Source organism: Pan troglodytes, chromosome 14, assembly GCF_028858775.2.
Source record: "Pan troglodytes isolate AG18354 chromosome 14, NHGRI_mPanTro3-v2.0_pri, whole genome shotgun sequence".
NCBI lineage: Eukaryota > Metazoa > Chordata > Mammalia > Primates > Hominidae > Pan > Pan troglodytes.
In genome coordinates this window covers 119,355,024-119,380,531 of record NC_072412.2, presented here as the reverse complement: position 1 = coordinate 119,380,531, position 25,508 = coordinate 119,355,024, and the positions used below count along the sequence as shown (strand labels likewise).

Here is a 25,508-nt window from a genome sequence, read left to right as displayed (position 1 = left end):
GTCAAGCCACCTCTGCCATTCTCCCTCTCCAGGAAGTAGCTGGGGTTGAAGGCACTGCTTGCATTCATGGCCCTTTCTCTACGTCTGATTTTTTCCACGTCTGACTTGTCACGGATCCAACAGCACCTGGAATCTTTCTCTGAAAATCCCTCTCATTATCACAGGGAATTCCTGCACATAGCCCAATCCTTTACTTTAACTTGGCGTGACATTGACATAATTCTAACTCCACCCTCACTCCTGATGAAAAGGAGCGTATGGCATTCAGCTGAGGCCGACGCAGATAAACTCCATAATCAAACCCTAATATAAAACCCAGTGGCTAACGATGCAGGCCCCGTAGAGATCCAGATTGGACTTACCAACAGGGAGACACTGGCTTCAGGCAAAGAAACCACGTGATCACCTGTCCCCTCGCAGGCATGGACAAAAATGCCCATAAGGCAGTTAATTATGAAAAACTCAGAGAAATTACATAAGAGCCCCAGGAAAATCCTGCCCTTTTCTTACCACACGTCACTGAAGCGATGCTAAAATATACCAATTTGGACCCAGAAACTAGAGAAGGTCAAACTTTTCTCCCCCTCCAATTTGTTTCCCAATCCACCAAGATATCCAGAAAAAATTATAAAAATTAGAGGAGGGTCCCCAGACATCTCAGTGGGACCTCCTAAATGCAGCCTTCCATGTCTTTAACAACACAAATGAGGAACAAAGAATTCAAAAAGACAAACATCTCCATATAAATACCAGATGCTCACCTCTACTGTCCAAAAGTCAGCTCCACAAAAAGCCTCCTGATAACCCGAAAGAAAAGTCCCCCACCTCTCTGGAAGTCTGTTTCTGATGTGGCAACGCTGGACACTGGGCAAAGGCTTGTCCTAAACCCCTGCCCCCACCAAACTGTGCCCAACCTGTGGTCTCTGGGGACACTGGAAAATGGACGGCTCCCAACAGGGACACCTTCCCCGTTCAGGTGGGGCTCATAATGAAGCCCCCCCCCCCGACCATCACAGGAAGAAATCTCATCACTGCCGGCGCTGACGACGGAGGACTGAGGGTGCCCGGATCCTGCACCCCCATGTCCAGTGAGTCCACGGAACCCAGGGTAACTGGGACGGTATCTGTAGGTCAGAAGCAAGATGGAGTCAGTTCAGACCATTTTCACTGTCTCAGTCATAATTGTGCAATGGCAGTTTCATAACTTTAAATGATTACCACAGTTTTCATAAATGATCTAGGCAAGTGATTAAAATAATTAGGTAAATGTAATGGGACAAATATTTGTAAACAAACTGGTCATAATTTGGAATCTAAAGTTATATTAAATTAAACTACAGCTATTTCATTATTTAGGTTTTTCCAATAAAAATATATTGTAGGAAAGCATTCTTTCTAAAAATTGTATCCTTTTTAAAGGTTAAATAATTTGTGTCTAATTCAAAGCTTATTTAAAGGTTTTATATAAAACAAGGTAAAAGAAACCAGGAAATAAGAGAGATATAAAGAAAGTTACAAAACTAAAAAGTTGTAAAGACTGTTGGTAAAATAAAAATATCTTCAAAAATGTAAACAGTTGGTCTAAATTATGCAGGTCAAATATTAGGTTTATTAAATGCTTTTAGATCATAAACTGGTTCTTTGACTTAAAAATTGTTCAATTTATTTTGGAATGTTAAATTCTAGATAAGGCCTGGGGATATAAGAAATTAGCCATGCCCCCTAGCTATGCAAAAAGGTATTAAAGAAAAGAGAATTTATATAAGAAAGGATCTTGTATGGTAAATTTTTGTCCTAAAGTAAAATAACTGGTTGTTTGAAGACAGGGATGTTTAGGACAAGTCAGAAAGTCAAGACATGTGGTAACTTGTCTGCGTAGTCATAAAAGAATTTATACAAGGGAATTTATGCAAGAAATGATGTAGAATTTAAAGGTGATTAGGCCTCCTAAATGCTTTATAAAATGCCACTATGACTCTTAGCTGTACAACTTGCCTGCTTTATATCTAGGTAAGGCCTGGGACACACGGAGTTTGATGCTGGAATGAATCAGACCTTGTGTGCACTTCTGTCTAAGTCCCAGGCTTCACACCTACTACATCATTTAAAATCCCAGACTTACCAAGGTCTTCACCAAAAGTGAAGGTTGCTAAGAGTTAACAGTGTTACATGTATTTAAGACTATTGAAGAAACAGTTTACATGCAAGGTGTGTAAGGAAAGCAAAATATACTTTTGGTAAAAAGATTATAAGGAGGCACGGGAATGTGAATTTTTGCCTAGATTAAAAGGTTAAAGGGTTGTTTTAAGTTGGATAAAATAAAAATGAAGGTTTAAGCAAGTTGTGAATGGTTGATTGTAAGGGAAATTCTATTTGTAAACATATTGGCTAAAGTGAAAGGGGTATCCTCCAGTTTTTCTGCAAATTAAGCATTAAAATAAAAGCACAATGGGTTTCTCTTAGAGCACTAGCCTGCTCTTTAACAAAAATTGTAAAGAGTTATAAAAGGTCTATAAAAATCTTACCTTATGATCAAACATTAAAATTGGGTAAATATGTCTATAAAGTTTTATTAAGAATTGGGTTTAACATTAATAGTACACTAATGTAAAGGTGAAATTCGGCTTATTTGGTATAAAAATTATACAGGAAGCATTGTCAAATATGCAATGGTGTTTGGCCTTCTTTGGGCTGTGTTTGTATAAATATGTTATTGGTATGTGTTCCAAAGTTATGGGAGACTTCTATAATTCTGATATATTTTAGTGTACATTATCAGTAATAATTATCATTGTTATGTTAAAATTATTGTGTGCCACAAGGTAACAGATTTCCTTGTCAATTGTGTCTTTAACTATGGCTACCCTAAAACATTTTGTCATCCATAGGCAATTGTTGTCTTGTTTTGGTCATGTTTAGAAGGTGGTTTTATAATCAGCTATAAAGCTTTACCAGGTGCTCTTCAATGCAGGTTTCTGATAACTTTGAAGACTGTGACATCAGAATAGAGGAAAAATGTTCAGGACTCTTGAAGAGCTAAAATGTTCATTAATATCAGGCAGGACAGGAATTAACTACGTGAACTGAACCAACAGGAGATTGGAGTGATCATTTTGACATTTTGCTTAAAATGTTGCTAATCCTTTGTTTTGCTTTTCAGAGTCAAGGAAACGTCTTGCGAGCTACTGACAGCTTTTAACAATTTAGTATACTCCCATGAGCAAAATTTGGAGCTTATTTGTTCCTCTCTACCTGATTTTCTCCAGAATTTGGAAAGTATTTGTGACTATTCTTAAGTTATGGCAATACAGTGATTTGCATAAGTGCAATAAGAATCTGTTTTCTTTTGTAACAGGACACAATTGGAGAAACTGGTTATTTTACCAAGACTTTGGTTGGAATGGTGTGCTTTCCTTTAAGGAATCAAACTTGACTTATGAAGCCAAGAAAGGCCTTGGAAACTGGCCTCCTATTCTGTGTACACAGTCCCTGCACAGGGGTTCTGATCTGGGGTAAGTAAAGAATGTCACTTTCTGACAGGCCAGGAACCTCAACAGGAGAGGAATTCACCCAACTCATAGGTATTTAATGGTACAATTCCATGGCTGGGCTCAGCTTTAAAAAGTCTTATCTCAGATTCCTTCTATAAAACAAAGTTCCATCAAAGACAATTTAAAAGGCCTGTGTGAAAAATAATTATTCTTGCTGCACTGTATACAAATAATTAAGCCAAGTATAATAAAGTAAACCAGTCCTACCATGCGTCTTTTAATAAAAATGGAAAACTGGAGAGAGAAAATTGTTTCAAAAACTATAGCACACCTGTTGTTAAATTCCAGTCTTGTCTGATGTTTTTCAATTGTTATTATTTTCTACAGTTTAGATTAAATTCTAACTTTTCTGGCTACCAGTCTCCAAAATAATGTTTTCAATTTTTCCTTTTTCCCCACTTTTCTAACTGGAAATCACTGAAACCTAAGCTGTGCTTTCTTAAAGCCCCGTAAGCTGAAGACGAGATGTATCAGCAGACGCTCCCTCTACGCCCCCAAAACAGACAGTACTTCCAGGAACAAATGCACCTCTTCCACTCCTAGATGTATCAGCAGACGCTCCCTCTATGGCCCCAAAACAGAGAGCACTTCCGGGAACAAATCCACCTCTTCCACCCCTAGATGTATCAGCAGACGCTCCCTCTACGCCCCCAAAACAGAGAGTGCTTCCGGGAACAAATCCACCTCTTCCACTCCTAGATGTATCAGCAGATGCTGCCTCTAAGCCCCCAGAAGTCCAGTGCTGCATTCAGTGCCCCGTAAGGACCACTCTTCTCTCAGCAGGAAGTAGCCAAAAAGAACACATCACCCCTCGTCCTTTTCAACTACAGGGTCTGGATTGACAGAGCAGGAACATCGCCATCTTGGACAAACGCCACCATTTTAAGTTCCCCTTGATTAAAAACCCCCAAAATCCAGCCCAAAAACATCAACCTAATGTCTAATATCAGCATGACCATAAACCACAAATGACACCTTTGACCAGAAACATGCCGACCCCAAGATAAACTCCCCTCTGACCCGAAACCTTCCAACCCTGCCATAAAACTCCCTCCACCCAAAAACACTCTGAACCTGCGACAAGCTCCCCTTCCTAAATCCTTAAATACCTTTAGTCTGTAAGAGAGAACACTCCAGACCTAAATCGGCCCGAAGCCCCTCTAGGGTTTATTCTCCAAAATATACCTGTTTTTGACTATTGAGCTGCTTTTCATGTTTCTTCTTTCTTCAACTCTTACAGCCAGTGGCCAGGAGTGAGCATTTGTGGGTGTTTCTCTATGGGTCAGTTTCTCTATGGGTCAGTGGAGGCCCTGCCCAGGCTAGAAAAAGATCAACAAAAACCTAATGTCAGGTTAGTGAGGCAGTTGAGTGAAATACGGACTCACCCAGGAAAAGACGCCACAGTACCACAGGTGATCATCGTCATATCATTACAGCAGGTGAAATCGGGACTCACCCGGGAGAAGACGCCACAGTACCACAGGTGATCATCATCATATCATTACAGCAGGTGAAATCGGGACTCACTCGGGAGAAGACGCCACAGTACCACAGGTGATCATCGTCATATCATTACAGCAGGTGAAATCGGGACTCACCCGGGAGAAGACGCCATGGCACCACAGGTGATCATCATCACATCGTTACAGCAGCTGATACCATTGCTTGTTGCAGACCCAGCTACACCACAGGTTCAGACTCTCATCTTGCTGGGAGATGACATATTGAAGCTAAAGATCTCCTTTCCCTCTCTCACATCTCCACCCCTGTCCAAAATCACTTGATTCCTGTTTAGCCAGCTTTTTATACTACAGGGTTCTGCCAGACAGGAACACGCCTGTCCTGCACTGATCCTGCTGGAGGGCAGCTTGTTCCGAGCCTTCCTCTACAGGAATGCACCCCATCCACGTCTCCTGACAAGCTCAGGACTAGCCTTGTGCTGTCCACCCCCTCAGGCCCTCCACCCTGGCACAGGCAGCTGTGGGCTCCTCTCTGTGACCCTGGCCAGCCCTGACCGGTCCACAGTCGTCCAGGAAACCCCCAGAGACCACGCAGCCCTGCCCGGCACCACCTGGATTGGTTATTGTTAGCAATGGCTTCAGGTGGTGAATGACAGGGTCAGCCAAGGAGGAGGCACTCAGGGGGAGGCAGACCCACAGTACCCACCCAGGAAGGCTCTGTCTGAGGCCGCCCAGGCTGCACAGGGCAAAGGCAGTGGCAGGAAGCGCTGCCCTCGCTGCCCCCATGACCTAGGGAGATGGCTCATCCCCCTCCTTAGGACAAGGGACCTGGTGCGGGGACCCTGGGGGTTCCCTTCCCGAGACCATCCTCCTTTGAGCAAAGCCTGGTGGACCCGGGCGGGAGCTGTTCTAGGTGCTGAAGCACGTGCATCCCACACACCGCAGTCCCTGCCTTCTGGGCTGAGTCTAGAGTCAGCACAGTGCTGGGGGAGCTGCCCCCAGAGACACAGCCGGGGCCACCGCCCCTCCCCTCGGCCCCACAGCAGTCTGGGGTGCACAGTCAGCGGGTAGAGCTGGCAGCCTCCGCCACTGTCCAGCCCTGCACTGGGAACGGGCAGGCACTCCACCAGGCTTGACAGGCACTGTTGGCCCCGCCCAGGTCACATAGCTGGCAAGAGGCTGGGTCTGGGTTCAAATCCAGGTGTGCTGGGTGTAAAGAGAGGCAGAGAGATAGAGAGGGAGACAGAGACAGAGAGATAGAGAGGGAGACAGAGCTAGAGGGAGACAGAGATCCCCAAAGTGCACCACATCTTCTAACAGACGCCGAGGCTCCAGTGACATGTAACTCCCTGCGGAGTGGCCACAGAAACAGATCTGGCTGTGGCTTTCCATGAGAAATTCCAGGGCCCTGTCCAAAAATATGCAGATATTTGGACCCAGCCAGAAAATGAGTTGGATTTTCCAAACAAGCAGATGTGGATGCAGCTTCTGTGGCAGCAAAAATAGAAATTCCAGGTGTTGGTTTCAGACAGGGCACTTTACAAGCAGACAGCCCAAGCACCTGTGACCCTAGGCAAAGCTCTACCTCGTAACCAATGCATCCATAGGCGTTGGCTCCTGGGACCTGTGGGTGGGTGTCAGGGATGCTCAGCATGGGGTGTGGCTCTGCTGCAGAACGAGGAGGAGCTTTTCCTGCTCACCAGGGCGTCAGCACCACCAGCTCACGCATCAGGATGGGAGACAACCAAGGGAAAACCAAGGTGGGAACAGGTCACCTGTGCCCACTGTGTCGGGAAGCTCCAGGTCAGCGACCCCTCTGAGTGTCACACTCGGCCCCACGTGTCCGGGAGGCTGCACCCCAGCCCCTGCTAACCAGGCGTGCCCAGGGAGGCAAGGCTGCTCAGATAGCAGAAAAAAACAGGCGTCCTGAGGCGAGGGCCTGCTAGGGCCCCACTGTGGCCGTGGGACGGAGCCAGCAGCTCTGAGGCGGGGTCACGTGCACAGCTCACAGCTCGGACAGCAGCAGGGTGGGCATGTGGCTCCAGCCTGCCTGGGCTCGACGTGGCTGTCGGGAGGATGACAGGAAGCAGGTGCCGCCCGCAGAAGAGAGGTGCGTTTAAGAAACCAGAGCCGCCGAGTCGGCCCCTGAGTGGCAGGTGCACGATCCCACAGGCCTCCAAGCTCAGGGGCCTAAAACCTGGGACTTGGTTGATTTTCCTGTAACTAGACCTAGTTTCTGTGGCAGATGCCCAGGCAGCCAGAAAAGAAGGCAGGGCGGGCGGCCCCCAAGTCGCTCCACTCACCCACCCTTGTGCCAGTGCCCACCCTTCTCCCAAAATTAACCCAAGTCTGGAGGGTTCAGGTGGCAGCGTCTTTGAGCAGAGAGTGGGGGACGGGACAGGGTCCTCTTTGAACTTCACCCCGTCCCCTGCAGGTGTGGCCTGAGGCGTTTGCATGGAGGAGGTGTGGACTGGTGTCCTGGGCAGGTCCCACTACGGTCCAGGAGGGGCGGCCCGGAAGACTCAGCCTCAGCTCACAGGCCGCACATGGCTGCACACAGAGACCTGCCGATGCCACAGGCCACGTGCACCTGGGAAAGTCTGACTCAAGCCACCTGTGGGGCCGCAGGGGTCCCATGGTCCCTGGGCGGGGATGCGGGGCCACCGGCCTCAGAGAAACACCCCCCAGTGCCTGACAGGCACGGAGAGCTGGGGCCTCATCAGGGCCACACGAGCTTCAGGGAAAGAGGCCTCGGTGGTGAGGCTGTGGGCCCGGCAGGACCAACCCCGAGCTGGGTGCCCAGCGAGTGTGGCCGCCTGTGCCCATGCTCCGCCTGTGCTCCACTCCCTTAGTTATTCCCCCGCTGTGGGTGAGGTCGTGGGATCCAGGGTTGGATGGCAAGTGGATGGGGCCCACTCAACGCCTGTCCTCCAGAACACCCGGCCCTTGTGGGACCTACTCGGGGCCGTGGGGCCTTGGCACGGGCTCTTGCCCTGGGCAGTTCACAGTGTCCTCACCAGTGACCCGCAGAGCCGCCCAACACTGCCATCCAGGGATCCCAGAAACCACTCTCCACCAGCCCCACCCAAAGGGGCGGAGACCCTCACAGCTTCCACAGGAGAAGGTGCAGGGCCCAACGCCCCAGGAAGACTGATGGGGCTCCCACGACAGCGAGGCCCTGAGCAGAAGCTAAGCAGGGCGCAAGGAAGGCGGCCGAGACCTCACCCTCCAGCACTTAGAGGAATGGAGAAAACGGGCTCAGTCCAGACCAAAGACTTCTGTGTGTGGTGTGTATAGTATGTGTGGTGTGTGTGGTGTTGTAGTATGTGTGGTGTGTGGTTTGTGTAGTGTATGTGGTGTGCATTGTGTAGTGTGTGTGTCATATATGTGGTGTGTGTAGTGTATTGTGTGGAGTGAGTGTTGTGTATTGTGTGTTGTGTGTGTTGTGTGCTGTGTGTGTTGTATGTGGTGTGTGTGGAGTGTGTGGTGTGTGTGGTATGTGGTGTGTTGTGTGTGCGATGTGTGTCATGTGTGGTGTGTGTTGTGTATTGTGTGGAGTGTGTGGTGTGTGGTGTGTGTGATGTGCATTGTGTGGTGTGTGTCGTGTGTTGTGTGCAGTGTGTGTGGTGTGAGTAGTGTATTGTGTGGAGTGTGTGTTGTATATTGTGTCTTGTGTGTGGTGTGCGTTGTGTGTGGTGTATGTGGTGTGCATTGTGTGTTGTGTGTGTCATGTGTGTTGTATGTGGTGTGTGTAGTGTATTGTGTGGAGCATGTATTGTGTATTGTGTGTTGTGTGTGGTGTGTGGTGTCGTGTGTGTAGTGTATGTGGTGTGTATTGTGTGGTGTGTGTCATGTGTGGTGTGTGTGTCATGTGTGGTGTGTGTTGTGTATAGTGTGTGTGGTGTTGTGTGTGTCGTGTGTGTTGTATGTGGTGTGTGTAGTGTATTGTGTGGAGCGTGTATTGTGTGTTGTGTGTGGTGTGTGTAGTGTGTGTGGTGCCGTGTGTGTAGTGTATGTGGTGTGTATTGTGTGGTGTGTGTGTCATGTGTGGTGTGTGTTGTGTATAGTGTGTGTGGTGTGTTGTGTGTGTCGTGTGTGTTGTATGTGGTGTGTGTAGTGTATTGTGTGGAGCATGTATTGTGTATTGTGTGTTGTGTGTGGTGTGTGGTGTCGTGTGTGTAGTGTATGTGGTGTGTATTGTGTGGTGTGTGTGTCATGTGTGGTGTGTGTTGTGTATAGTGTGTGTGGTGTGTTGTGTGTGTCGTGTGTGTTGTATGTGGTGTGTGTAGTGTATTGTGTGGAGCGTGTATTGTGTGGAGCGTGTATTGTGTATTGTGTGTTGTGTGTGGTGTGTGTAGTGTGTGTGGTGCCGTGTGTGTAGTGTATGTGGTGTGTATTGTGTGGTGTGTGTGTCATGTGTGGTGTGTGTTGTGTATAGTGTGTGTGGTGTGTTGTGTGTGTCGTGTGTGTTGTATGTGGTGTGTGTAGTGTATTGTGTGGAGCGTGTATTGTGTGTTGTGTGTGGTGTGTGGTGTGTGTAGTGTGTGTGGTGCCGTGTGTGTAGTGTATGTGGTGTGTATTGTGTGGTGTGTGTGTCATATGTGTGGTGTGTGTTGTGTATAGTGTGTGTGGTGTGTGGCATATGTGGTGTGTATTCTGTGGTGTGTGTCATTTGTGTGTTGTGTGGTGTGTGTGTCGTGTGTTGTGTGTGTGTGGTGTGTGGCATGCATGTGTTTTGTGCTGTGTGGAGTGTGTCGTGTGTGTCTGTGCGTGTGCACATACGTGGGGCACAGGAGAATTGCCAGTTAACACTGTTTTATGCCCTTCCCTTTCCCATCCCTGTGGGACCTATGGGACTGTGCCAGGTTACAGGGCTCTTCCTGAAATAAATGATTCATATGTCCGTTTGGCTGAGGAGCAAACAGTAACTCACTCAGCAGTGGAAAAATATCTAAAGCTGATGTGATTTGGGGCATTCTTCAGATGTCACCGGAGACTAACATGATAATGGGTAGGGATAATGGCGAAGCCATTCCTAATGATCAGATTTCATCCCTTAAGTGAACAGAGTGAAATCTTTATAAATGAAATGATGCCATGTCTGGCATTTGCTTCTAAACAACATAGGAAGAGAAGAAGCAGGCGGGGGGTGAACAGGACAAGTGATGGAGTTGGGTGGGGGGGCATGGAGGGTTCATTATGCGATTTTCTCCACCCTTGTATGTGCTTAAAGTTTTCTATGGTAAAAATTTAAAATAAAAATAAATCGAGAAAAAAGTGTTCATGTGTATCTGGATGCATTGGAAATACATGCGTTCTCTCTGTAGCTGACGTTGACAGCCTGCCTTGCTGCCTTTTGAAATAACTTGAATGTTCTGACATCTATGCACTTAAAACCAGTGTATAACAATGACCACCACTTTCTCGAAACCTGTCATGAACAAGACATTCTCATGTGCATTGGCTCAAATGTTCCCAGCCACCATGCAAATGAAGAAACTGAGGCTGAAATGCTTCAGTAAGTTTCCTACGATCACGCAGCACTCACGGACAGCCAGGTTCCAGCTACCACAAGTATTAAATTAATGTGAGATTGTGAAATATGGGTTCACCATACAACATCAGCCCAGAAGAATGCCTCTCCTGAAAAGGCAGAAATGAGCTTGCACAGGCATCACAGACAACCCCTCAGAGGCTCTGGTCTGGGGCATCCGGGTGCCCTCCTCACCCAGGTGAGGGAAGCCCGTGGACAGGTGAACACCACACGGCTCTGGCAGTGGCCGTCACTCTTGGGTCTTTATCCTGTCATTCCAGTACCCATGTGTTTTTACCGAAGCCATAGAAATGGTCCCCATGCATCCAGATTGGAAAGGAAGAAGCAAAAGTGTTTCTATTTGACATGCTCTAGTAGGTAAAAAATCCTGAGGAATCCATTTTTTAAAGAACTACTAGAACAAAGAAATGAGTTCCACAGGGTTGCAGATATTAGATCAACATACAAAGTCAACTGTATTTCTAAACACTTGCAATGGACAACCCAGAAGTTAAATTAAGAAAACAATTCCACTCAAAATAGCCTCAAAAAGAATAAAGTACCTAAGAATAAATTTAATTTGGTAAGTACTTCATTTGATAAATACTGAAAAATAAGTAAATTTATACAAAACTTATACTCTAAGAACTACAAAACATTGTTTTAAAAACTAAAGAAGGTCTAAATAACTGGGAAAACATTCCATGTTCATGGATTGGGATACTTAACATTAAGATGGTAACACTCCCTACACTGAGCTACAGATTCAGCACATCCCTACCAGAATCCCAGCTGGCTTCCTTGTAGAAATTGACCAGTTGATTCTAAAATTCATATGGAATTGCAAGGGATTCAGAATTGCCAACGTAATCCTGAAAAAGAACAAACCTGGAAGACTCACAAGCCCTTATTTCAAACTCACTCTAAAGCTACAGTAATCAAGACTGTGGTACCGGCACAAGCAAAGACATATAGATTAAAAGAATAGAATTTAAAGTCCATAAATAAACCATATATGTATGGCCAATTAATTTTCAACAAGGGTGCCAAGACCATTCAATGAGAAAAAAACAGTCTTTTCAGCAAATGGTGCTTGGACAACTGGATGTCCGTAAATGCATGAACATGGGTCCCTACCTCACACCATGAAGAAAGTTAACTCAAGGCGGATCACAGAACCAGATGGAAGAGTTAAAACTATAATAACTCCTACCTCATACCATACACAAAAGTTAACTCAAAGTGGATCACAGACCCAGATGGAAGAGTTAAAACTATAAAACTCTTCTAGAAAAATCTAGGGGTAAATCTTCATGTCCTTAGATTTGTAAAACATTCTTAGATATGACACCAAAAGCATGAACAACAAAAGAAAAAATAAATTAGAGTTCATCAAAATTAAAAACTTTTGTGCCTCAAAGGACACCATTAAGAAAGTGAAAAGGCAATGTACAGAATGTGAGGAAATATTTGCAAATCACATATCTGAGAAGCGATTTGTATCTAGAATACATAAATGACTCTGATGACTCAACAGGAAAAGGCAGCCCAATGTAAAAATGAGCAAAGGAAATGAACAGACATTTCTCCAGGAACATATGCAAATGGCCAATAGGCACATGAAGAGATGCTCGACATCACTAATCATCAGGGAAATGCAATCAAAACCACGATGAGATACCACTTAACACACATTAGATGGCTAGAATCAAACAGTCAGTGACAAGTGCTGGTGAGGGAGTGGAGAAACTGGAGCCCTCATGCCTGTCTGTGGGAATGTAACATGCGGCAGCCACTTTGGAAAACAGTCTGGCAGTTCCTCAAATGATTAAACAGCATTACTGTATGACCCAGCAATTCCACTCCTAGGTACATGCCCAAAAGAAATGTAAATGCATTTTCACACAGAAACCTATGTACAAATGTTCACAGCAGCATTATTCACAACAGCCAAAGTCTGTAAACAGCTGTAATGTCCATCAACTGGTGTATGGATAAGTGTGGCCCATCCATACAGTGGATTATTATTATTATTATTATTATCATTGTTATTATTATTATTTGAGACAGAGTCTTGCTCAGTCACCCAGACTGGAGTGCAATGGCTCAATCTCGGCTCACCGCAACCTCTGCCTCCCAGGTTCAAGTGATTCTCCTGCCTCAGCCTCCTGAGTAGCTGGGATTATAGGCATGTGCCACCATGCCCGGCTAATTTTGTATTTTTAGTACAGACAGGGTTTCACCATGTAGGTCAGGCTGGTCCTGAACTCCTGAACTCGTGATCCGCCCACCTTGGCCTCCCAAAGTGCTAGGATTACAGGCGTGAGCCACTGTGTCCGGCCCATATAGTGGATTATTATTCAGCCATAGAAAGCAAGGAAATTCAGAGGAAGCTTAAAGACACCATGTGCAGTGCCAGACACCAGACACAGAGACCGCACATAACACGATACTCCCTCCGCACGCAAGCCCAGACACCAGACACAGAGACCGCACATAACACGTTACTCCCTCCACACGCAAGCCCAGACATCAGACGCAGAGACCGCACATAACACGTTACTCCCTCCACACACAAGCCCAGAGTAGGAATCTACAGAGAACACATATCACACATTACTCCCTCCGCAAGCAGGCCCAGAGTAGGAATCTACAGAGACAGGAAGTTGATTCCTGGTTGCTTAGGCTGGGTAGGTAGGGTGCTAAGAGAAGGGTGTGGGTTTCTTGCTGATGTGATTCATGTTTTAACACTGGCTGTGCTGATGGTTCACATATCTGCGAATACACTAAAAACCATTGAATTGTGTGCTTTAAATGGGTGAGTTATGTGGAATGTGGACTATATCTCATTAAAGCCATTTTTTTAAAAGGAAAGAAAAACAGACCCACACTGCCCACCCATCCTGTGCATCGCCAAAGCCCAGCTTCACACCCAGCTTCTGCCTCTTTGGGGAAATCTTATGGAAAAGTCTTCAGGAGGCCTTCCCTCCTCAGGCCCACGCAACTCCCTGCAGGCACCAAGCAGCTCCAGACTCTGAAGAGATGCTGTCTAGAGACCATCATGGGGGCATGCTGGCTCCCAAAGGTGGCCTCTGTTTCCAACACCATTCTGTGACTGGTGTGTGTGAGGCCTTTGCCCACCCTGGTCAGCTGTGACGCCCACCCTCGGGAGCCAACAACAGGGGGTGGGTGGGAGAGGAAATGCCGGGCCTATCTCTCCATCTCTTTGCAACTGCTAGCCAAGAACAGCAGCTCACCCTGCAGTGCACACTGTCTCTACTATGCAGAACAGAACACTTTGCTCCACCAGAATCCCAGTGTCTTTGCAGCCACCCCCCACCCCTCCAGGGACCTCCCACCCTCACACCATCAGGCTCCATCTGCCCAAGGGTCAGTTTCCTGGGCAGCAGTGGGAGTTTGCTGGGTCCCATGCGGGGTGATATGGTTTGGCTGTGTCCTCACCCAAATCTCATCTTGGATCCTCATGTGTTGTGGGAGGGACCTGGTGGGAGGCAGTTGAATCATGGGGGCAGATCTTTCCCGTGCTGTTCTCATGATAGTCAGTAAGTCTCACAAGATCTGATGGTTATTACAAGGGGGACTTTCCCTGCACAGGCTCTGTCTTTGCCTGCTGCCATCCACGTAAGACAGGACTTGCTCCTCCTTACCTTCCGCCGTGATCGTGAGGCTTCCCCAGCCACGTGGAACTGTGAGTTCAATTAAACCTCTTTCTTTTGTAAACTGCCCAGTCTTGGGTACGTCTTTATCAGCAGTGTGAAAACAGACTAACACACAGGGTTCCGAGGGCATACACCGCGGCCCAGCCATCTTACCCTCCCTCTCGGCCTGGGAACTGGGAACAGGCAGGGGTTGGGGACCCGACACAGGTCATTTGCACGCTGGATGATACAGTAACATGACAGCCGGTGCAGGGAAGAGCTGAGAACTCCAGCCTGCTCTGAAGCAACAACTGGGAGATGAGGCAGAAATGGCCCAACCATCTCCCCTCTAAACCCTGCTCTTAAAATTCAATCCTGGCTGCCACCGTGAACTGACAAAATTAGCCAGTTTTTGTTTTTAAAGTTACAGTCCCCAAAACAGTGCATCAACAAAACAGACTTCCAGCTGAACCTGATCGCTGTTGCCGTGCATACAGCCATGAACATCATGGACAGGCAGTGTCTAGATTTCACTCTGCATTGCTGCCATGTGAACCGGGGGCTCCCTCCTGGTTTTATGTCTTTACCTCTCCTCTTAGTCTGGGCAAGATAAACATTAACCAAACTCAGACGAAAAACAAGACTCTAGAGCCACTGGTTCAAAAGGAAGAGAGGCTTATGCACATGTTTTTGCCTGAACTTTACACACTAGGACTTAATTTAATTTGCCACCCCCGTCCCAAACTTCATGCATTCTCTGAGCTTCCCAGGCCTCAGCGTTGGTGGTTGCACACCATGTGAGGTTGATACACCAGCAACCCAGGGCCATGCTCGCTTAGACTAAGGTGTGAATGGTACTCGCTGAACCCTGTATCCAGGACTGTGCAGGCCACAGCCCGGGAACCTCAGAGCTGGTCCTGTAGACACCAGTGTGCTGGGGAGGCAGGGCTGACTCATCTCAGAGCCCCAGTGCAGCTGTACCATCCCCTGATGAGGGACTCATGCTCCCCACCACCCCATGTACTTTCTTACCATTTGCCTTCTATTCTCCACCAAGTTGATGCCAATAATTCCTAAGAAAGATCCAAAGCCGAGCTAAAACCAAAGGGAGAACGAGAGAGAAACACTCATTAACGTGCCTGGAAGCTTAACACTGACATTTAAAGCAAATAATCCCGCCCTCAAAGGCATTTTATCCAGGGACGAAGGCCAGACATCCCCACCTCAAGAACCTCAACCACTGAGCAGCAGGTGCATCTGCTGGCGTTGGGCAGGCGTCTCTGCAACGTCACCTGTCCTGTCTTCTCTGCTCAGAGGTTTTTAATGATGCATCTGTTTGGCTTGTGACTCTGGGGTAAGAGAAGTTCCCACTCCTCCCCCAGAGACAACATCTTTTCAGGGACCCAGGGCCACAAAGCACCACCATCTGTCTCGTCTTCTCCGGGCCTGAGATGCCCCTGAGCATGGCTCCTGGGTAAGGTATTAGGGAACTACAGCCGTGTTTCAAAAGAAGGGTTGCCAGGCACCAGGGCCACCTGTGACCCCTGCTCAGACGGCCTAACTCTGGCTGCTGCTTCGGGAGAGTGAGCAGGGCAGACCGTTAGCAGGGAGGTGCCAGGTGTGGGGAAAGGGCACCTGGGCCAGGCACAGAGGGGGCACCTGGGCCAGGCACAGAGGGGGCACCTGGGCCAGGCACAGAGGGGGCCCCGGGCTGCAGCACAGGCCACCAGGGGTCCGGCGGAGCCCCCTTGCTCCACAGGAAGCCCCAGCTCTGGGCAGAAAATGATGCCGGGATGTCAGGAAATAGACATGGGACTGTGCTGTCTTAGAACAGAGGCCACCGGCCGGGCATCCGCACCCTCCACCCAGGGCCCGTCCTGGCAGGTGACGCCCACCTGGCAGAGGAATTTTTAAAATCTGTGTGAAGAACATGCATTTCAGCAACACCCACCGAAAATCTGGCTCAGAGCAGCCAACATGGAGCTGCCAACGATCGTGCCGAGGCCTAAGACGGCTCTTGCTCGCACGCAGGTGCGCCGGGCCGGTCGCACTTCCCAGTGAGTGTCTGTTGGAAGGGGTGGCCCACCCGGCACAGCCTTGGAGTTGCTGGGGCCGTGGTGTCAAGTTTAATGCACTGGAAACCGGACTTCTTTATGTAAATAGTTTTGCCTTTTCTGTAATTGTCTGTGCGTCTGTGGTGATAGACACGTACACATGTGGCTTTCACCAATGGTTTGAGAATTCTCCAGGGATAACAGGAATATTTCTTCATGTGCTGAGCTTCAAAATACTGCAGTTCAACTCCACACGTCAAAAATATCAAAATTTCACTTCGATATACATGTATTAAAATACATCTGTTACACTACGTTTTATTTTTTGGGGATTTGAAAAAAACCACACCTTTCTTGAAAATGTTGAGATGTTTTCACGTTCTGGCCGCTTCTTCTGAGATCAGCTTTTTAAGTCTCTACATTGGCAGAAAGTCTCCACAGAAGTGACTCTTAGCCACGTTTCCTTGAAGCTGCTTTTATTTGTCGTCTCCCTAGTTTGCTTTCAGAACTGTCTGCGCTACAGGTCATTTCAATCTGGTCAGCACAGCATTAATTCATCGCCCAGAAGGTAGATTCTTTACAGAGCATAGCTTGAGTGTTAGCCATTGATGTTTTTCAGTATGTTATTTTGAGGCAGCTCTTAAATAAGCTTGAGAACAAACCAAAAAAAAAACCACTCAAGGCTGATCTTGATGTTTCGCAAATCACTTGGAGGTCCCTCCTCACAGCCACTTGCCCTCTGGGCTCCCCTTTCTGCCCAGGAAGCAGAAAAGCCCCTCACATGAGGCCAAGGTCCCCACACCATTGGCCTCTTGCAATTTTACTGATAAAGCTTTTTCTGCACAGATACTATTTGTATATATTTATTCATAAACTCTACACAGGTAGATAGTGTAGATGTCTAAGGCACACCCTAAGATATAAACAAAGGAAAATATAATGGTGAAATAAACAATATTTATAAAATATTTCTAAATACTGAGGGCCAAAAATCTTTCATCTTTGCTGATTGTCAATATTATTACCAATCTTGGTAGTACTTTAGGTGAGAGTAATGAGATTGAAGAAGCCGCATTTTAAAATCTTGCTTTAGCACTTTAGGACGTAGCAACCAGGCTCTGGGGCGTGTGAAGGGCATCGCAGCTGATCCAAGCCACTCCGACAGAGGTTCACTGTGCAGAATGCAGGCACTTAGGAGAATTCTTTGACTAATGACAGAGGATGTAATTTCATAGTTCAAAAAACCTTGATACTTTTGAATCTGGGTGACCAATTCTTGCCAATTAGGTTACCATCAATTTACCTCGCCGCCTTACTGTCCAAAATCTGGCCTGACGGGTGGATGAGGTCAGCACCACCACCTTCTGGCCGTTCCCACGCGATCACGTCACTAATATGATCTTTGACCCACGGCTTCTTGGTAGGAATCGTTTAAAGTTACTTTCCCCTTCCATGGGCTATGGTGGTCGACCTGGTCCCTCAGGGTAAAATCCTTCCAGGACGCTTGGGGAGGCTCTGTCCGGCCTCTTTGGACATCCTGGGCTCCTGGCCCCTCCTCCACCTTGGACATTTCCTGTTGCCGGGCTCTGGCCCCCCTCCTGCCCTCTGGTCACCCTGTGACCACGTCGGGCCAACCCAGACAATGGAGGGCACCTGGCCCTATTTTAAGGTCGACTTGGACCTCAACCCCAATTCCCCTCTGCCTTGGACCTGCCACTGTCCCAGGTCCTGGGGATTGGGATCTGCATGTCTGTGGGGGCCATAACCCTGCCGACCACAAGCACTGATCGAAGCCTCCCCACCTTCAGCCCCAGCCCTGTGAGCTGGCGTGGACTCCACCCTGAGACAGCCACACACCACCCTGCCCTCCCCGGCCCAGGCCGCCCGCCCGGCGCACTCACAATGATCCCTGGGTAGTAGCCCCCCACGGTCACATTCTCCGTCCTGGTGGTGGCAGCCAGCCCGACGGTCACTATGAGGACGGACACCAGCAGCAGAGACCCCACAAACCAGAGCGACGTCTTCTTCCTCCTCGAAAGCCCTTCTGTGGGGAGGAAGGCAAGGACCTGTCAGTGAGGGCTCAGGCTCAGGAGGGCGTCAGGCCAGGCTCTGGGCCGTGCTCCGTTACCCAGGGGTCCTGGGATGCACTATCCCCGCCTGCCTCCAGGCCCACCTCAGGGGACCACCCCCAACCTCCATTAGATAACAGAATAAAATCTCTGGACCACAAGCCACTATACTGGATAGCCTGGTATTTGTGGCCAAACCTAATTCTAACTGTCACAGAACTCAAGAAAGCAAACTAGAAAGGACTCCTTCCTACTGGCTGCCTCTTCCTCTATCTGACTTTCTCCCCCTGGTGTCCCCAGGAGGACAGGAGCATCTTTTGTTTACTGTTTTATCATTACCATTCGCTCACAGACACACCCTCTCTACCCGCCTATCCCAGCCACACCCAGAGGGGGAGGGGGCTGCCACCAGGGGAGGGGCAGGGAGAGAGGAACGCACACAGCAGCCGTCCAGCTGTGCCATCTGTTTTGCTTTATTTTTTGAAAATTGAATCATCTTGATCCCTGTGTGACTCCAAACAAAATAGGGGATTTAAAAAACCATGGTAAGGTCTTCCTACTCCAAGAGTTTGAAAATCAACATTTGTGTGTGTGCACATGTGTAAGTGCGTGTGTGCAGGGAAAGCAGACCGCACACTGGAGAGCCGCCAGCAGCGAGGACGGCCGTGCAGACATTGTCCACACCCTAGAAGGTCCGCATCTGAAGATTTACACTTCTGCAATCCCATCAGCAGAGCTCAATGGCAAGGCAAGGTTATCGCACCCAAGGAAGGGATTGTTACGTCCTCAGAAATGAGTTTCACAAAACTATAAATCAATGTGCAGATGCAGAATTGCTCTGCTGATCTGAGAGAGCCGTTTTTATCCAGCTGACCCAACAAGGGCGTGGCCTTGGTCACGGCCTTCCTTCAAGGCCCTCTCGGACTCAGCACAGCCCCTGGCACAGCCACCCTGCCTGCCTCTTGACCCTTGCAAAGATACATTTGTCCCAAGAATCTCATCCTAAATCGCTTTTTACCTTCCACCTTGGAGGGGACCAGATCACTCCATTCGCCAACGTAATAAACCATCGGCTCCCACCAGCCAGCCAGGCTGCCCCCGTCTTGGACCCACTGCACCGAGGCGGCCAGTGGCACTGTCCTTGGTGTTACACTCCAGGCTGCAGGCAGTGGTTTCAGCCTCTCCCTGGTTGCCCCATCTCCTGCCTCCTTAGAGGCAGGCTTGTTGCGGCATCCACAGGGCCTTTGCACCTGCTGTCTCCAGCTAGACACTCCCAGCACTCCCTGAAGGCCTCTCTTAAATGTTGCTGCATAGACACACTGAGTATAGTAGCCACACTCACTCCTGTGCTCTCCACAGTCGCCCCTTCACCCCTGCCCCTGCAGAGCATCCTCGTGTGTGAGAGGCAGAGGGGACGCCAGACAGAGGCGCACGCTGCAGGCATTGGAAAAGGCCAAGTTCAGTGGAGAAAACTTAAGCAGGGCTGGGGACAGGGCGCTCCGGATGTGTGACCCACAGGCAGCGGGCAGAGGGCAGAGCCTTCCCTGGGGGGCCTGGTGATGGCACAGTGCACCCCTCAGCCCAGCACCACTGGTGTGGAGTGAGGCCCTCCTTCTGAAAGCCACCCTCCTGAGACACCAGAGGCTGCAGCCCGGTGGGGGCCAGGGAGCAATCCCCACACCCAGCCTCAGGAACACGCCCTGGGGTTCAGGGTCCCTGCAGCCAGGGCCACACCTGCGCCCTCCGGGTCCCCAAGGCAGCTTCTGCAGGGGTCACGCTGAATAAGCCTAGAGGGGTGACAAGCAGGTGGGTGCAGGGGTGGGCACAGCACCAGGAGCCCCAAGGCCACACTGGCGGCCCAGGACCTGGCGCCTAGACATCCATCACCCAGTGTCTGTTAAAGTCATGCTCCCCCAGCCCCAACCCGTGCCCCCGTGTCCCACGCCCACGCCCCGGCCCATCCCACCCCAGGCCACATCTGCCTTCCCGTGTGCATGGAGCACGGCCTTTCTTGTCTTTGGATGGGGAGGACACTCCCCTCAAGTGACCAAGGCGCAGGCACTGGACACCTGCCCTGCATGAGGGGATGGGCGCTGCACCTGCCAGCCGGAACACACGGCCCGAGGCCTCCTCCAGCTCCGCCTCTCAGTCCCTCGCTTCTCAGCCTCAGGCTTCCTTCCTCCTCCCCACCTCTAACTCGCACAGTTCTTCCTCGTGTCTCTCATGGTATTTCTGAACTAAAAGCCAACCCTCGTTGGACTGGAAAAGGTTGGGAAGATGATAACGACATTCTTACAAGGAAAAGGGAGACAGTGGGTATATGTTGGAAAGTGTGATTTTTACGCTGCTCAGAAGAGCAGAGTGATTTTTTATAGAACGCTCATAAAGTACTGAAAAATGCAAAAGGGAAAATAAAATTCATGGTAACCCAAATTAACAAGTAGGCATAAAATCTTATGGTCTTTTTTCAATGCACTATGTACTTTTTAAAACATTTTTTTCTTAAATTAGGACCACAATGCTTTATAGTAATTTTTTCACTGAAATCTTGCAATTTGTTAAAAACCTGAAAGGTTATATGTTCACGGTCGTTTGCCCGAGAGACAGGAGCGATGGCGACAGATCCCAGGTCTCTGTCGGGAAGTCGAGGTGAGAAACGGCAAAGCCACGCTGGGAGCAAGTGGGCAAGAGGAAGGCAGGCACCTCCCGCGGGTGAAACTCCGTTCTGGTTGATTCGTTTTAGAAAGGTAGGTAAACTTTTTAAAAATGGACACAAAATTTAAAAATATATGCAATTCCACATTTTGGAAGTTAATGAAACAGCTATTGTGGAATTACACAAAATAATCATATTGATGATAATAACACCATCTACGGATTGGGCTGTGTGTCGATTTTCAGAGCAGCCTAACTTCCTTATCTCATTTGATCATGACCAGAGGCTCCAGGTCGCCCTCACCAGCCTCCATGTAACACCTGCCAATGCAGCCAAATGCCAGGTGCCTTCAACTCACGCAATTCCCGCTTCAGCCTTTCCTGCTTTTCCTTAGGCTCCCATTCCAATCTTTTGACTGTTTAAATGTATTTTAAGAGCAATACAATTTCTAAAACTAAATTTTATGGGACTAAGTATTTGAGAAAATTATCAGACAAATGCTGTCCTTCTCAAAGGATTTTGTTGTGTGATTTTTCTTAATTAAATGCACTGCATGCATATAATATTATGCTCAAAATAGTTAACCAGATGACTCAGCATCTGCTTCGACCCACAGGTAGAACCTTCCATGGGGCTCCTGTCCCAGCCTCCTGTGGGCGTCCGTCTGTCAGGAACCCTGTGACTGGATTCTGGTTCTTAAAGCTGGAAGCTCTGCTCGGTTCCTTGGCATGAAGAGTGGGGGCCCAGCAAGACCCACTGGGCTAACTGCCCTTGTCAAGTCAATCGGTAACATGCTGACTTGTTAATTACTATGCGAAGAGTTAGACACATCTCCTCTGAAACCACGTAAATCCTCCTACAAACCATTTTCAACCTAACTTTGCTATGTTTACCCCTCTTTCCTGAGTCTAACTTCCCCCCCATCTGCTACAAAATAAAAAGCAGAAGGTATGAGCCACCCTTTTATCAGCATTCCTATCACAGATTCCTAGATTAATACAAGTCTAGAACGACAGCAGAACTTACATGGGGCACTGGGAGCAATGGTTGCAAATCATCTCATTCAATTACACAATGGTGATATTTTGACTCCAGATATAATAGAGATAACAAAAAGAAGACTCCCAACCTTAAATACATTTTATAAATACATGACACAGCATAAAAATGAGACAAAAAAATAAACTCAAGAAAAGAAGGTGGGATATCTTTATAATTAGCATAAGAGATAATTATAAGGTCAGATTTTCAAGAGAAAGGGGCTTTCATTTAGAAGAAAGATAATTAAAATCACCTGAATAATTTCCTTGATTTTTCCTGTCCCGGAAATACTGTTATTACACGCACTGTGAAAATTAAAGTGCTCCTAAGTGCCCCAACTATTAATTAAAATATCTACCAATAGGTTTCTATTGCAGAGGCAGCTTACAGGGACTGGACCCAAACCATTCTGGGTCTGTCCAGACCCATTGTGTGGTCTTGGGCGGCCATTTAATCTCCCTGAGCCTGGGAGAAGAGAACCCTGTGAAAGCCAAGAGCTCTGTCTCTTGTTGGTCGCCGGTTCCCGGGGCTCAGATGAGGACATAGACACATCTCTTGGTACGGAATGAATGAAGGCACTTCAGTCTCCTGACCTGTAGGATGGAAATCATGAGAACCACCTGCTCACCCACCTCTTGAGATTGTGATAAGCGTCCAGTGAGACATGATACGTGGGCTCTCATATAGGTTTTTGTAAATGGAATGCATATGCTAATCATCAGGGTGGTGTTAACTTTAAGATGGCATAGCAGTTATTCTTAACCAGCATTTCTCCCACTGGAGTTGCAAGGAGGAGTTCTGAGATGTGAAGCTGAATGGGCCAACAGCTACCTCTCTGCTATCAAGTGCGCTGATTTTTCTAATTCTAGTCTTCCCCAGGTGCAGCCCATCTAGGATATCTCAGAATATCACCTTGTCACTCCCCACCAGCCCCCACTTCTCCCACCTGACCTGCTCTCCCCTTCCTGGCTCCTTCCCCAGCCTTAGCTGGAGGAGCTGAACCACAGGAGCCTGTGCCCACGCCAGGTCCTACCTGGAAGACACGCGAGGCTGGAGGTCAGGCTCTCCCTGCCCCTCAGACCCACTTCCTCTACTCCACAGAGCCAGGAAGAGGAATGTCACAAAGCATGGGAGGTGGCACTGCTTGGAAGGGTTCTAAGATCCGGCCTTCCTGCCAGCCGGACCTGGAACGCCCAGAAAGAAGAGTGAGTTCCATTTAATCATGTGGGGACACCAGTCATGGTGTCCAAGTAACAATCCCAGGTAAAACTGTAATCACTCAGCCGTCAATTCCTCTTTCGTCCTGATTTTACACATGCCCAGGGTAGTGAACAAAGAAGGGCAAAGCAGAAAAACCCATAATCCTACCCCCAGGTACCCCAAAGCAGAAAGACTATAGTCCACCCCCAGATACCCCAAAGCAGAAAAACCCACAATCTACCTCCAGACACACCAAAGCAGAAAGACCATAATACACCCCCAGACACACCAAAGCAGAAAGACCATAATCCACCCCCAGATACCCCAAAGCAGAAAGACCATAACCCACCCCCAGATACCCCAAAGCAGAAAGACCATAATCCACCCCCAGACACACCAAAGCAGAAAGACCATAATCCACCCTCAGATACCCCAAAGCAGAAAGACCATAACCCACCCCCAGATACCCCAAAGCAGAAAGACCATAATCCACCCCCAGACACACCAAAGCAGAAAGACCATAACCCACCCCCAGATACCCCAAAGCAGAAAGACCATAATCCACCCCGACACGCCAAAGCAGAAAGACCATAATCCACCCCGACACACCAAAGCAGAAAGACCATAATCCACCCGCAGACACACCAATGCAGAAAGACCATAATCCACCCCAGACACACCAATGCTTTATACATTTTAGTAAAAGACCAGCTCCAAACAAAAAGACCCATAACCCTACCCAGATACACCAATGTTTCATATACTAAAAAGACCAGCTCCAAGTATTGTTTTAAGGTTTAAAGTTCTTTGTCAGAAGAAAATCTAAGTCAGATGCTATTTTTAAACATGAAGGCATTCTAATAATGATAAAACTAGTTAATAAACAATAATAATAGTTATCATTATTAAACACCAATAGACTCATCCACATTAATACATTTGACCATAGAGCATTTTGCTTTAGATTGGAAGGCATATAGTGGTTTCTTTTAGAAAGAAGCCAAATTATTTGATTATTTTAAGTAACAGTAATTCGTCCGGTTCCCAACGATGCCGCAGTAAAAGGGTTGTGAGGTTAATCCCCAGAAGTTTGTGTTGGATTATTTCTGAGGGAGCGGCGGAGCCCCCTAGACACCACTCCATCCCTCCCTCCAGCCGTCAGAGCTTCACTTTCTAGGGAACTCTGTTTCTCTCTTGTTTTGAAATCTGCCCAGCCCTCTCCCCCTCAGGAAAACACCCGGCATCCTTCCAGTCCTGGCCACTTCAGCAGAGCCCCCGAGCCCGGCTTGCGAACTGGTGAACACGCAACAGGTTTCCTGTTTTCCCAGCCTTTGCCTGGCTCCGAGGCTGCAGCGGGCTTGATCTGGGAAGTGGAAGAACTGGAGATTCCGTGAACACACCGGGGAGAAACACGAGAGAGGGGCGAGCTGAAACCAAGCAACACTGTCCAGTTCTGTGAGCGCCTCTGCACGTTCAAACAGGAAAAGGCTACCTGGCTCTTCCAAACGAAGTTTTCCCGGAAAATTGTGTAGGTTGGAATAAACGGAAGAGATGGGGAAGGAGCGCACTTTGGGGCGCCTGTTCCTCATAACAAAACATAACAGGGAGAGAGAGGCCAAGAGGAACGGACACAGAGTCAGAGAAAGGCAAAGACTGAGGAGGCAGAGACAGAAAGAGCGAGAGAGACAGAGACAGAGAGAGAGAAAGAGAGAGAGAATGAACGAACGAACCTGTAGGACGAACGCCCTACCCCAGTGCGAAATGCGAAGTGTTCCAAAGACAGAGCTCCAAGGAGGCGGAGGGACCAGACCCCGTGCCGCGTCTCTGCACAGGTTCCGCCCGGGCCGGCCGGGGACCTGTACTCCCAGCCCCGGGGTCCCCACGCTCCCCCGCAGGAGCCGAGAGGAGCCCCCAGCCCCGCGCTCACCTGCGGGGTCCAGCAGGCCCAGGGGCCCGGGCACCGGCGGCTGCATCCCGAGGCCCCACCCGGCTCTCCCGGGGCCACAGCCACAGTCCCGCCGCCAGGAGCCGCCCTCGCGGCGCCGCCCCTTCCCCGCCCCCTGCACCTCCCGCGCTCCGCCCGCCACGCGTCCTTCCTCGCTCTACTCTCCCTTGTCGAGCGTTTCTTCTCCTCCCTCCCCCGCTGCCCCCGCTCCCCCTTCTCCCCTCCACCCCCTCCAGCGGCCGCCTGGTTTCTGGAAATCAGGACGCCGCGGCCGGGAGTGGAAGCCAGACCCCCAGATGGAAGGTGCCTGGAGAGGACCCTGCGGACTCGGGGTCGGAGC

The 25,508-nt window shown here is 48.7% G+C and overlaps 1 protein-coding gene across 6 annotated transcripts in view; it reads right to left on the bottom strand.

Moving 5' to 3' along the window:
• The window catches only part of TMEM255B (transmembrane protein 255B), a 52,224-nt gene extending 26,944 nt beyond the window's left edge, over positions 1-25,280 (bottom strand). For 4 of the 6 annotated variants that reach the window (XM_024348411.3, XM_024348412.3, XM_016925624.4 and 1 more), the window contains exons 1-3: positions 25,151-25,275; positions 18,159-18,301; positions 15,236-15,298 (exon numbers count right to left, since the gene is read on the bottom strand). In XM_024348411.3, the coding sequence (XP_024204179.1) occupies positions 15,236-15,298; positions 18,159-18,301; positions 25,151-25,196 (252 nt within the window). In that variant the 5' untranslated portion in view covers positions 25,197-25,275. Of the gene's footprint in view, positions 1-15,235; positions 15,299-18,158; positions 18,302-25,150 lie in introns of all 6 variants that reach the window. The other 2 variants (XM_024348413.3, XM_024348414.3) reach the window with 2 other exon arrangements.
• Positions 25,281-25,508: the final 228 nt, after the last annotated feature.